A 13,281-nucleotide genomic window follows, 5' to 3' on the forward strand; every position below is an offset into this window, starting at 1 on the left:
TCCATTTTGTCCCAATCTGGGACGCTGACCCGGGTAGATTTGACCAGACTTTCTAAAAGGTTTTGCCTCCAGGTTGACTGACGTTCACACCTCGGGGATATAGAAGACATTGTTAGTGTGCCTGAGCTACGTTGCATGAGAGACTTCGACTGCCACACGGCGTCCCCGGAGAGCCGCGCTCCCGTTAGTCTGATCTATCCGCCTCGCTATTGGAATTGATCCTCGTTTAGTGTCGTTGGGGAGTAATGATCCCACGTAGCGAGGGAGACGCGCGCGGCAGGAATGAACTCCGTTTTTCTCGTGACGGCCCCAAGCGCAAACGCTTCCCTTTTCTGCCGCCGTGCAGAACCTCTCTCTCGCTCTGTGGAAGAGCAAAAGTGAATCGCGTGAAGCCGAGATGCGGAGAGCTGCCGAGCGAGGGCGGCGGACGCTGATGCCTCCGCCTTCAGCTAACCTTCCTTTTTCTAATGCGGGCAGATAAGTAGGCATGCCAGAGACGACTAATCCTCCGACACGAAGAGACGATTCGGGTGGTACGACGCAGTGCGTTTGAAGCTGACGAGGGAGGGAGGGAGAGAGAGGGAGGCAAGTAAGGTGAGGACGGATCTGGATGAATTCGTGAGGGAAAAGGGGATTTCAGGTGACATATTTTGGAAAGCTTGCTCTTGGTTTGCAGTTAATTTGATCACTCTTCTTGCATTTTCTTTGCGCCCTCCTCATTCTCTCTCTCTTCTCTCTCACGCGCTCTCCCTCTCTCACCGCCATCCCTCACCCTCTTCCACTCTCTGCTCGTCTGGCGGAGGCTGATGTAGGTCAGTGTGTCTAGAGCCTGTCTGGAGCCGCGGAGGGGTCTCCGAGCTCCGCGGCTGAGCCTCATCGAGCCCCCCCCCGCTGGCGGCCGGGCGAGCTGAGGACAGCGCTCGCTCCCTGGGCGAGCTGAGGACAGACGCGCCGTTCCCCCTGACCTGACGTGCCCGGAGGATGCTATGCTTGTTAAAGGGGAGGAGGAAGGGGGGGGGGGGGGGGGACAGGGTTGTGTGAGGTTATACGTCTGTACATTCCAAAGCTTGGTCAACGTATGTCGTTTGCTTGCGGCTCTCGAATTGAAAGTAAGGAGACAAAACGGTAGAAATGCAGAGAGGGAGATTGCAGGGAGATAAGCGATGCAATCCGTGCAGATATGGAGCAATAGAATTTTTTTGTTTTTGTAAGGGTGGAGGTGGGGGGGTCAGGCAGTCACCCCCCCCCCCCCCCCCCCCGCTTCTCTGTCCATTCTGTCAGCATCTTTCTCTCCTCAGTGCCTAACTTCTTCCTGATTCTTTCGGCCTCTTTCCCAGACATCGATTCTTCTGTCGAAATCAAAGCGACCCCGCAAATTCTGCTCTGCGATCCGTCCTGAACAAGCCAAAACAAAATAACGTCCGTTGTTGCGGTACATCCATCCAAATGCTACTCCTTGGCATCTTTTGTTCCGTCCGGACCCGACTCCAAGCGGGCGTACTTCTCCCCATGCGATCCAAAGCATCCGTTCCGTCTCCGTCCACGGCTTGTCGAGGGTCCGTTTTGATGGGGATGAGCGCGGTGGTGTCAACATTTGCGAAAGAAGAAACTGTGCCGTTGACGACTTCTGCCTCCACCGAAATCGCTCTCCTTCCTCCCCCCCCCCCCTTCCTTCGTCTGTGCTCCCACTCGATGCTCCTTCCCGGTCCTATGGCTTTTCTACACAACGCAAAAAAAAGATCGTTATTATCAGAGTGTCTGAAAGTGCTGAGAGACTGCTGGAGTGGATGGTTGTGTTGTCAGTGTGAGTGCGCATGTGTGTGTGTGTGTGTGTATGTGTGTCTGCCTGCCCTCCTGATTTGACTGCGCCTCATGTCTGGGTTGTGCAGCGGCGGACTGGTACTGCCTTGCCTTGCGTTGAGGGTGAGTTTGTACGTCTTTTGGCGTATGTGCACATACGGGCAATTTTTGTGGGGTGCGACCATAGCAGTCGACTGACGCGACTCGCTTGACTTATTTGACACTTTGACTTGCATCAAGGAGTCGGGGAAATCTGAAAGCGGCTCCAATATAACCTCCTGATTTGCCACCGACAATGACTTCATTGAGCATTTGGACCCAAACTTGAGATCAAAAGTGAACAAGCACACCATTATTGACAGTTTTTTTTTTTCAGGCTGTTATTTCATTGCTTTTACCCGAAAAAAAAAAAAGAGTCATCTGAAAAAAATAAATGTGGTAGGGAGGGGTGAGCACGTCAGCCTCACAATCTGCGTGGAATTTTCATGTTCTCCCCATGCTTGCTTGGCCATCCACATTCCCAAACATGCACGTTTGGCTCACCGAACATTTCAAATTTTCCACGGTTGGAAATATGAGTGAAAATTTGTATTTGTCCCGTGATTTGTTGTCAATAAATCCGAGATGTACCCGGCGGCCTCTCATCCAAAGACAACAAGGAGAGAGTCAAGCCTGTTTTTGGTGTCTCCCTCTTCCAACGCACTCGTTTCAAATGATCGGGCTTCTCAGAGCTTGCTGATCAAAAACAGGCTGGGCACACCTGATGCAGAGCAACAATAAACAAAAAAAACCAAAACAAAACCAAAAAAAACTGTCTTCTGTCGGTCAATTTGTAAGCGTGGCGCTCCTCGACTCCGAAATGTGTAATTGCAATGAGGATATCATTCAGACAATTAGCTAAGCCGTTGCGCATATCAGCTGCGACGGTTGCGTTGGCTTGCTCCGACTTTGCCGTCCGTCTCCGTGGCGCTGTTTGGCACGGTCACTGCCAATATTCCAATCCAGTAAAGACCACGGACTCACACATCAGTTGGCTGAGACGGTCTTTCTTGTATTTTCTTATTTGCACCTTGCTCCGAATTCTAATTTGAAGAATTCCTTTGAATCATGTTTGATCGAACTCGTTCATCTTGTAACAAGAAATACTCGATGCTTTCCAAAATCTGCACTTCGCGATGATAAAACCAAGGCCGAATGAAAAATCTTGCCAGAAAAATGACAAAGCAAGGCCTCTCTCTGTATAGTATGGGCCAATGTTCAACAACAACATTTTGTTTCATGAACAGCACGATGTGGGTGCAATGGAACATTCGCCGCCCGCACTGTCTGAAACATCCACACAAAACTCTCAAGCGACAAAAGTGACCCAAGAACGAGTCACCAAGAGCAAAAACGTATGCGAATCAACTGCTTAGTCTTCACTTTCTCCATTTGACTGCAGGGTGGAAGGGACTTCCCGCTGCTTTATAAAACTTCCAATCCTTGGAAAGGCTCCAATTCAGTTCGGGCCGGACGCAGGCACGCACGCACGCAGGCACGGACACGCGCGCGCACGTTTACACTCGGAGGCGTGCGCACAAAGGCCTCATTGTGTTTGACCCGCAGATGACGAGCAGGCAGGTCAAAGTGGCGCGTCATTCCGAGGCAGCTGAAAAGGGCGGCGAGAGCGCTGTAATGAATACCTCCGTTTGACAGCACCGGGAGAAAGGCGCGCTTTACCCTCACCCGCGTTGTCTTTTCGGGCCAATCGGTAACCGGCTCGGGGTCATAAATCTGTCTGTGAAGGAACAGGGTTACGCACACACGCCGTCACGAGCAGCCTGCATTGCTCTCGGGGGGGGGGGGGGCTTTCCACGAACACGGAACTCGAAAGGTTTGACCAGCGTCTCAAGTAGGGATGTTTCGCGCTAACCGTCGCTAACAAGTAAACAGGGAAATTGCTCTTGCAAAAGAGCCAATAAGTCATTCAGATTTCCCAAGCCCTTAAATGTCATCATGCCTCATTCCCAGAAGTGTAAACAATAACGCAAAACATCCACAACAGCTGCAGTAACATCAGCACGCACCGCAAACACCGCCGCACGCTCTTTTTGTGAAGTCATTGTTGAATTCTCCTCCTCCTCCTCCCGCCGCCGCACTCTCTCATAATGACACTATCCCCGCAGGCGTCAACAGAGCCGAGACCAAGTGTCGGTGTATTTGGGGGTAAACACCACGGGATCCCGCAGCTCTGAAGATGGCCCGGACGACGGGGCGTTTGGCATGGCGCCGCCCTCCGCCCAAAAAGCGGGACGGACGTCCGGCCAGTGTGACACGGCGGAAACGACCCGACAGCTGCAGCTCACGCAGACGGGTAAGATGGCAGGTAGACCCGCTTTACCTGTTGAAACGCACACGCGAGGCCCATTATAAGAGCGTGTGAGCTCAGCGTGTGCGTCGGGGCCCCGAGGAGCACTGTACACAATGGGCTGACAAATAAGGTGGCAGCTGCGTCCTCAAATTGTTTGCACTGAACAATGAGTTCATTATTATTCAGATTGTTAGCCTAAAAAAATATTTGCCAGTCATTATTAACTTAGTGTCACCTAATATCGGTTTAAAAAAATAATACAGATGGGCTTGCGAAATGTATTTTTTTTTCTTTCCTGTCCATGTCATCTTGTTGATTATTTTTTTTTCTTCCAAAAAAATTCCAAAATACCTTGGGTGATAAGCCTGAGAAATAGAAATGCTATGAGAATGAAGTTTTTTCAAATAAATCGTTGTATATTGCCGATTTTGTGGGTGGCGAGAGAGTGAGCCCGGCCGAGAATAGATGACATCCAAATAATCGATGCCACCCCTGAAAGGTTTATCATTTCCAATGGATACCCCACCCTCCCCCAAAAAATTGCCTCTGAAATCACCTAAAACATTGTGGCTCTCCAAAATGCCACCAAACAAAACAATTAGGTGAGATTTGCACCGAGAAACAGGATAGTCCCCCCCCCCCCACCCCCACCAAAAAGTATTTTTTTAGGGTTTGCTGTACAAGAATGAAATTATGATTTAATGTGTCTTTGTGTGTGGGGTGGGGGGGAGGGTAGAAAATAGTTGTGGTTGTACAAGAATAAAGGAGAAGCGCAGCCCCAAAGTCGATGGTGGTTAGCGTGTCCGCCTCAGAGGCTTCGGCGAAGACCCGAAATTGTCCAGGGGTGCGAATGGCGGTTTGTTGGCTGGCAACCAGTCTAGGGCGTACCTTGCTTTTTTTTTTTCACAGTCAGCCACATATACTCCAGAATTACTCAATGACGACGAGTGCTATAGCAAATGGAAATGCAAGGCTAAAGGTGACATGTTACCAGAATAACGCAGAGCTAATTTAAGAATAAATTTGCAGTTGTGCTTGTGTGAGAAAATCCATGCGTCCGTTTTCCACCGTGACTCTTCTCTGTTATGACAACTTTATTTTCATAACATTGTGACTTTCATCTTGGAACGTCTTCTTCAGTAACATTACCCCCTCCCACCCACCCTCACCCCCGGAAAAAAAAACAAAAAAACACTGGTATGACCTGAACAAAATACTGCACTGCTTAAAGGTACTTGTAGGACGTGTTCCTGTGATGCATTTACATTGCCGCACTTTGCTCTGAAGGGGCCCGCACATCCCAGTCAACCATCGCAGAGCATAACATCATCCTCAGCTTTAATGACACGGCTCCGTCAAGACATATTGTGCATACGCACACGCGCGCGCGCACCGACGTGCACGGCGCGCGCGCTCCATCAGCTCCTTTTGGCTCTAGCCTGACATCTAGCGACACCAACTGTAATGCGATCTTACGTGACATGAACATGTGACCATAGTAAAGCTGGGCAGTTGAGATGGGTGAACGCTCAATGTTTTTATTGCTTTAAAATACTGTTTAGATCACAGGTGCCAGACTGCGGCACTCGGGGGCGGGGGGGGGGGGGGGGGGGGGGGTCATTCTCCGGCATGTCGGAGATGTTTCCTTCCTCCAACACACCTGATTCAAACGATCCAGATCGTTATCAGAGCTTGCCGATGAGCTGATCATTCGAATCGGGTGAGTCGGAGGAAGGAAAAACATGCGGGATGGTGCCCCCGCCCCTCCCCCGCCGAGGATCAGAGTTTGACCCCTGGGATTTAGATTGACCTCAACTGCGTTTCCGCTTTTGGTGTTCCGAAAGCCTTGTTTACGGTACTTGTTGTGATGTAATGCTATGCGGAGGGGCAGTGGTGCACAATAACAGGCTGGCTGAATTTCTTGGTGGGTTGATTTCCACCCTCATCCCTCTCCAAACATTTCATTGCCTCACGATTGCACATCGTTTTGTTTGAACAGCAGCAACTAGTAAAGAAAAAAAAAATAAAGCTCACTGAGCTCCATGCAATAAATACACTAAGTTTGTCTCCCTTCTCCAGTCTGACAGGAATGAGGTCAGACACACCGATCCTCGTTGCACATTATTCTTATTATTATTATTGCCCCTGTCTTTTTTCGCCCGGCCAATCGGAGGGCGAGGGGCGCGGCCCCAGTGAATAACCGGGGATGGAGACAGGCGCCGATTGGCCGCGGTTCTTCGCCCGAGAAGCTATAAAAGCGCGCGGCGGTCCTTGTTGTGTTTACAGTAACGTTGACAGAGCGCGCAGGGCAAACGGGGAGACTATGAGAAAGCGCAGCTGCTCCATTCAACCACATGGTTCCTCAACCGCACACGCGAGCCGCGCCGCTGACGTCCACTTGAGGGACTTGCACTGGTGCCGTCCACAGCGACGTGTTCTGAGTCCAGCGGGTCGAGTTTTCAGCCGCACCGGCAGTTGAAAAGTTGACTCTCGGGTCCTTTTTTACTGTTGTTGTTGTTTTTTTTTCTTCAAGTAAATTGAGCCCAAAAAGGTTCCGAGTCGAGATTGAAGAGAGACTTGGGAACTTTTTTTTTTCTGGTGTTGTTGCGAGGCACAAGTTTATTCGTCGGTGTGACAGGAACGAGTGGGGAGTATTGTTGAGAAGCGGCGGCGTTTTTACGCACTTTTTTTTACGCACTGTAAGGATGGTGCAGCAGCAGCGGCAGCAGCAGCACGCGAGCGCCCGAGCTCTTTCCCCGGCCGGGGACTCCACGGACAGCGGAGAGATGGACTCGGAGATGGATGCGTCTCCCGCCCCGGCGGAGCGGAGCGACCTGGCCTGGTGCAAAACCCCGACGGGCCACATCAAGAGACCCATGAACGCATTCATGGTCTGGTCGCAGATCGAAAGGAGGAAGATCATGGAGCAGTCTCCGGATATGCACAACGCGGAGATCTCCAAGCGGCTGGGCAAGCGGTGGAAGCTGCTCAAAGACGCCGACAAGATCCCCTTCATCCGGGAGGCGGAGCGGCTGCGGCTCAAACACATGGCCGACTACCCAGACTACAAGTACCGGCCCAGGAAGAAGGTCAAGTCCGGCAGCGGGGCGAGCAAGCAGCAGGCGGATCGCGGCGAGAAGAGCTCGGAGCGCAGCGGCAAAGCCAAAAGGAGCCCCGCGGCCAAAGCGGCGAGCCGGGCGCACAAGCACGTAGCTAGCAAGACCACCAGCCCCCCGGGTCTGGACGGCGCGCCGCTCGGCGGCGACCACCAGACCCTCTTCAAATCCAGGTCGGTGTCTGCGGCCAGACAGATCCCCGACAAGCGCGCCGGAGAGGCGAGGCGCGGCGTGACCTGCGCGGGGGCGGGGAGCTTAGAGAGCGGACCTCCCTCCGCCGCGGTCCCGGCCAGTCCCACCCTGAGCAGCTCGGCCGAATCCAGCGACCCGCTGAGCCTGTACGAGGAGCAGAGCCCCGCGGGCAGCGAGTCGTCCCCCACCGCGCGCCTCAGGTACTCGCGCGCCTCCTCCCCGACGCCGTCAGCCTCCCACTCGTCGTCAGTCTCCTCCTCATCCTCCTCATCCTCATCGGATGAGGAGTTCGAAGACGAGCGGCTCGACTTGAACCCGAGCCCCGGCTACGAGAGCATGTCTCTGGGCGGCATGGGCTTCTCCGACGCCGAGCTGGACCGGGACTTGGACTGGAGCTTCGGGGAGTGCGGCGCCGGCTCCCACTTTGACTTCCCGGACTACTGCACTCGGGAGGTGAGCGAGATGATCTCAGGAGACTGGCTGGAGTCCACCATCTCCAACCTGGTGTTCACCTACTGAAACCGCAGCCGAGCCGAGGCGACCCGCGACGAAACCCTCCCGAGTTGTGAACTCTTCGACCCCCGTCCTCCTCCCCTCCCCGCCGGAGCCATTTTCACGGAATAGAGTGGAAAGAGGAGACGCTGCGTGTGCGCGCTACTCGCAGACTCGGTGCCTCTGCCTTGAGCGCGCGGGCGGGCTAAGGGGGGGGGGGGGGGGGGAGAAAATGCTTCGTTTGCATTTGGACGCAGTGGAGGAGTGAATGTAAGCAGAAAGAAGTGAACGTTAACTCATGAGATGACGAGTGACAATAAACTCAACATTGGTGTTCTTTTTGATGGAGGGGGAAAGAGACACTTCAAGTGTGTTTTTGCTCCCCCCGCCCCCTAAAAAAAAAACGTAGTTCCAGTTTCAACACGCATGCTCTCCTGAATGAGGAGGATTTAGCTGTTGTTAAATGTTCATTGCAGCGTAACGACGCAACGTGTGAGACTGTCGGATGGACACAATTCACAATCACCAGCTTCTCTTTCAACGGCAGGACTTCAAAAAACAAAACAAAAAAATGACTCCAGACTTCAGCAAACCTTTCTCAGCTTTCTTAAAACACTCAGTGCACAATTCAGGACCAACGCCCCCTCCCCATCCTAGTCTGCATCCTTTCTGCCTAGCGCTTCAAGTTTCTAGTTCCTCTGTGTCAAGATGACTTTTTTTATATTGATGTATTTATACCGGCCCCCATTTTTTTATACATAGAAGTATTGTTCTCGTACAGGTCTCGTTCATGTGCGCGTGTATGTGTGTGTCTGCACATACACTTGTCTGTACCCAGCGCGGAAGGGCTAGAAGTGTCTCTTATTTAAAGTGTCTGACCTCTCTCACTTTTTGAGTGCGTCATGATTTTTTTACTTGTATTTTTGTACAAAATCTATCGAAAGTCGAGGGGGGGGCGTGGCCACGGAGGGGCGGGGCTGTGAGTGGGTAGACCCCATTGCATTGTTGTTTGGATCTACATTTCGTGTTTGGGAGGGAGTTGGGCGGGGGGGGGGGGGCGCGAGGGGCGAGTTCAGTTGGCACAATCTGACCTCACACCGTGTTTACAGTATTTAGCCACATGCTTCTTAATGGCACAGTGACTCCAGTTCCACCAGCCAAGTCAACAAAAAACACCACCGAGGCTCCCATGCAGCCGCGAGCGGTGACCGTCTTATTCCAGTACACATCATCGAGACTCGTCAGGACTGAAAGATCCCAGAGTGTCACTGTTTAGATAGAGCTAACACCTCTGTGTGCTTTTCTTCTTGTTCTTGTTCTTCTCGTTCTTCTGCTCTTACTTTCCATGATAAGTTTTATTTGAACCACTGGATGGAATTTCACTCTCGTTTCCACTTTGCCTGGACTTTGGAGGGAAGAAGGTGTATGAAGTGCTTTCATCTGTTCTCGCGCAAAACCGCATCCAAAATAGTATTTAACCTTTCTGTACCTGTTGGCTAAGTATAGCAAAAGGCTAATTGTTTTTCCTATATTATGGCATGGCAAATAGCATTTGTATTTCAGATTCAGGTATATGTAGCTATAGCTGTTGTGTTTAAGATTTTTAAAAGAAAAATAACATGAAGATATTTATGTAAACTGACTGTACTATAAGCAAAGATTGTGTGTTTTATGTATGATGATGACGACGATGATGATCAATGACAGGCACTAGGACGGCCATCTTTGGACACGTTGAAGATGATTGTGGTCCGGGAGTTTCTCTTTTTCCAAGACATGTTTCAACATTTTCTTTTTTGGTTTGTTTTTCTTTTGTTGTTTTCTTTTCATTTGTGCAATATGCTGTGTATGACCATGTTGTGTCCAATCATGCCAATATTGTTTTGTTGTTTATGACAAGGAAAAAAAAAAAAAGCAGCCAATGTTTTGGGTCAATCACTGCCTCTCAGACCTCTGTACAGATTGTTGTTTTTATTTGTATTTCTTTTCCTCCGAGAAGGAAATAAAATCAGCTGGAACTGAAAAGTGCAACACACCTAACCTTGTCTTCCTTTCAAACGACATCACATTCTACGACAGCCCCTTCATTTAAAAGCCCGCTCGGTGATAGTGACTATGCGTGCGTGCGTGCTTGCTGTGCTCGGCTGTATCAGACTGTGAATCAATCGGCAGCCGGCGAATCGATAGGTGTGGTCTCATTCACCCGCTCCCGTCGCGTACTACACGTGCAGAAAACGTGGCTGCCATGGTAACACTGTATCCAAGAGAGAGCCGGAGAGGCTGCAACTCTCTTGGGACGAGCGTGCCATTGTGCATATGTGCGCGCGTTTGTGTGTGTGTGTGTGTGTGTGTGTGGGTGTGTGTGCGTGTGTAATAAGGGACGCAGACTGATCCATTGGTGGGGGTGGGAGCAGACATTTCTGCGAGGCATGACTGGAATAAAGGAGGAGAATGAGGTGACTGTGTGTGTATGTGAGCGTGTGTGTGTGTGTGTGCGTGTGCGTGCACAGAGGGAAAGGCGGGGGTGGGGAGGGGGACGCGGGGGGCAAGGCAGAGGGTGTTTGTCTGTCCTGGTGCTTGTGCCGGAGTCTGCTCCCAAATCCAATTAATTCCTTCTGGATGCATTCATTTGTCTGCTACATATGACGAGAAAGAGACCCCTAAGGTACAGTATTTAGTGTGTATCAATTTACGCCCTGTTCCACAAGAGACGATGGTAATTATTTCCAACTCTCCCTGTGTGTACGTGTGTGTCTGTGTGTGTCGCGAGTGCCGGGACATCTCTGGGCTAGCTAATGAGAAAGATACAGCACGGTCAATGTACCAAAGACATCGTCCACCGGATGTCTTCAATAAGCTTGACGTCAGACGGGAAGTCGTGCGTGAGGCGTGTTTGACACGATGTGATGTCGGCGGCTATGTCGAGTGTCCTCTTCATCCAAATGTATGCGTGTCGACAGGAGTGACTTCAGGAGAGGATGCTGTGCTTGACCTTCACTGGCTTACTCTTGTTGATTTGTCTCCTTTTGTGGCTCAGCGGGCCAGAGATGCCAATCCAGTTTTTACAGCAATTAGCAAGTGAGATACGATGCGCTGGGTCATCACGGGCCAGTGCATGAGGTGCACCTGCACAGTCTAATGCCCCCCCCCCCACCCCCCACCATTTCATTGAATCACTTGTCATATTGCTATAATGTGGCTTGGAATAGATTGTGTCGATAATATTGTGACCACTGATGCTGGTAAATACTAAATGACTAGTTATGTAATGTTTTACTGCATCGAATGAAGTAGTGTGATTCTAGTGACTGTTCAAAGAGGAAATTGTGTTGCTTTGTGACAGAGCCAAGTTGGTAGAACGAATGACTACCTTTTGGGATGACAATAGCAGGCAATAGAAGTAACCCAAAAAGTCACTTAATCAGAAAGAGCTCGATACGAGTCACAATGCAGCCCTGATTATGCCTTCGGTTGATCCTGAATAAGGCTTTTCCCCTTTGAGGCAGAGTTCAAAAACACAACCGTCAAGTTTGCAAGCACGAGCCGGCCTGACACCGATAAAAATCTTACTATGTAAGACAGCTGCTTTACAATGTAAGTGCAGTGCTTCTTACGCTCAACGGCATAACCTGCATGTGCCCTCCGATACCAGATGAGATAAACATCAAGTGTGTGGGGGGCGGGGAATCATTCCTCAGCCCCCGCGGAGATATTACGGGACAAAAATATTGGCGGGCAAGGGCATCAAAATACCATAAAGTCAACATCGGCGCACTTTAAACACTACAAATGCAGTTGGAGTCACCGCAACGGCCGCACTTCTCGGCACTTTATAGCCATTCGTCGCTTCTAAAGCACACGCGTCGAAAGAAATGCACAAACTGTTGTGACGGCTTTCTGATGCCGTGGGCCAGATTTACACAAAATGTCATTGTGGTGCACACAACAGAGATAAGTGCAGAAGTTCAAATAGGATACTGATGCATAAATACAACCACGTGCAAAGAAGCCAGCAGTGCCTCTCCCCAACATACTGTATGTCTCGACTCCTTTTGCCTCTCAGGGTGGTAAAAAAACAAATCCATAAACACATCCTATTTCCAGATGCAAAAACGTCTGATGTGGTGACTCCGAATTCGGGGGTTTGATATGATCAGCGATGTTGTCAGCTGCTGAAACGGCTCCGCACAAAGCACTTTGTTTACTTGGCATGTCTGCTAGGATAGGCTGGTCCGGGCCTCGGCGCATGACAGTACAATCCAATAGTGGACGGTTAGGGTGAGGTTAAATGGTGTCTGGGAGTGGACCGGGACCATGTTTTCCCCCTCAGGCTCTTGATAAACAGGCTAGTGCCCCCATTAAAGCTCCATGAACCGCAGACTGGCACTTAATGATTTGAAAGCACGGTTGTGAGCATACACTATGAAATTTGAAGGGGAAAAAAAAACTTTCTTTTGCTATTTAGTGTTCTCACTTCCTCAGTCACACAGTTCTCCAAACTAGGGGTTAAGTGTGCTCGCTTCAAGCTTTTTGTAACTCCTGACAAAATGTTCATGTTAAAAAAAGGAACTATTGGAGTAACGCATTACTTTCCAACGTGCATCACTGCTTCGTTGATGCCGATGCAAACAAGAATGTGGAGTCATGCACCGCTGCGAATGGCCTCGGAGCTTCACAACGAGCACAGATGGAGGCTCTTAGGTGCATGAAAAAAATCGGACGAGTCCACCTCCACTCAGACTTGTGGAGTCATTTAGACCTCATGCCACACCGCGTACTGCGCACGATGCAACTCATTGTTGAGCTCTGCGCTCCAACCGCCCGTGAGTCATGCTGGTAGGTGTTGTGTGCCTGAAAGGCTCCAAACAAGTTCTGAGAGCATGGAGGCTTGGATCCAAATTTCTCAAAAGGCCGTCACGGCACTGTGTTGAGGCCGTTTTGTGAGGAGTGGAGCGAAGAAAGCGGCCGTTGTGTAAACCGAAGAAAGAGTCTAAAAATAGTGTGCGGGGCCTATCCAACAATCTCATCGCACAGCTCACTCAAATGATTCTTCAAGTGGGGATGTGTTTTTTTCATGGCGCTGAAATAGAGAGCTGAGTGGGTCAGGCAGTTGCAGACGGCGACCTACATGCAGCCCGCAGTGCTAAAATTAAAACGTGTCAGCGTTGCTGTGACACAACCTAAATTACATCATCTCCACGGACAGTTGTCATCATCTGAACACTCAGCTTCCACTGAGTTGGGGCCAGCACAGTGGAGCGGAAGAAGCAGTGAGGATTTGTCATTAAAAATGCATGCGGCCGCAAACCAGCAGGTGCGAGCATCGCAATT

The 13,281-nt window shown here is 50.5% G+C and overlaps 1 protein-coding gene and 1 long non-coding RNA gene across 2 annotated transcripts in view; both read left to right on the forward strand.

Moving 5' to 3' along the window:
- The first annotated feature begins 219 nt into the window (after window positions 1–219).
- LOC147190490 (uncharacterized) overlaps window positions 220–13,281 on the forward strand; it is a 101,487-nt gene continuing 88,425 nt past the window's right edge. The window contains exon 1 of the long non-coding RNA XR_015103695.1: window positions 220–4,153. This is a non-coding gene — a long non-coding RNA (uncharacterized LOC147190490). The remainder of the gene's footprint in view (window positions 4,154–13,281) is intronic.
- On the forward strand, window positions 6,421–9,985 carry sox4a (SRY-box transcription factor 4a). The gene has a single exon (XM_086137068.1). It carries the CDS (start codon window positions 6,856–6,858, stop codon window positions 7,975–7,977), a length of 1,122 nt encoding a protein of 373 aa, XP_085993194.1. The 5' UTR covers window positions 6,421–6,855; the 3' UTR covers window positions 7,978–9,985.

This window comes from Hippocampus guttulatus, chromosome 18, assembly GCF_054856545.1.
Source record: "Hippocampus guttulatus isolate MCC_2025c chromosome 18, RoL_Hgut_1.0, whole genome shotgun sequence".
In the NCBI taxonomy this organism is placed as follows: Eukaryota; Metazoa; Chordata; class Actinopteri; order Syngnathiformes; family Syngnathidae; genus Hippocampus; species Hippocampus guttulatus.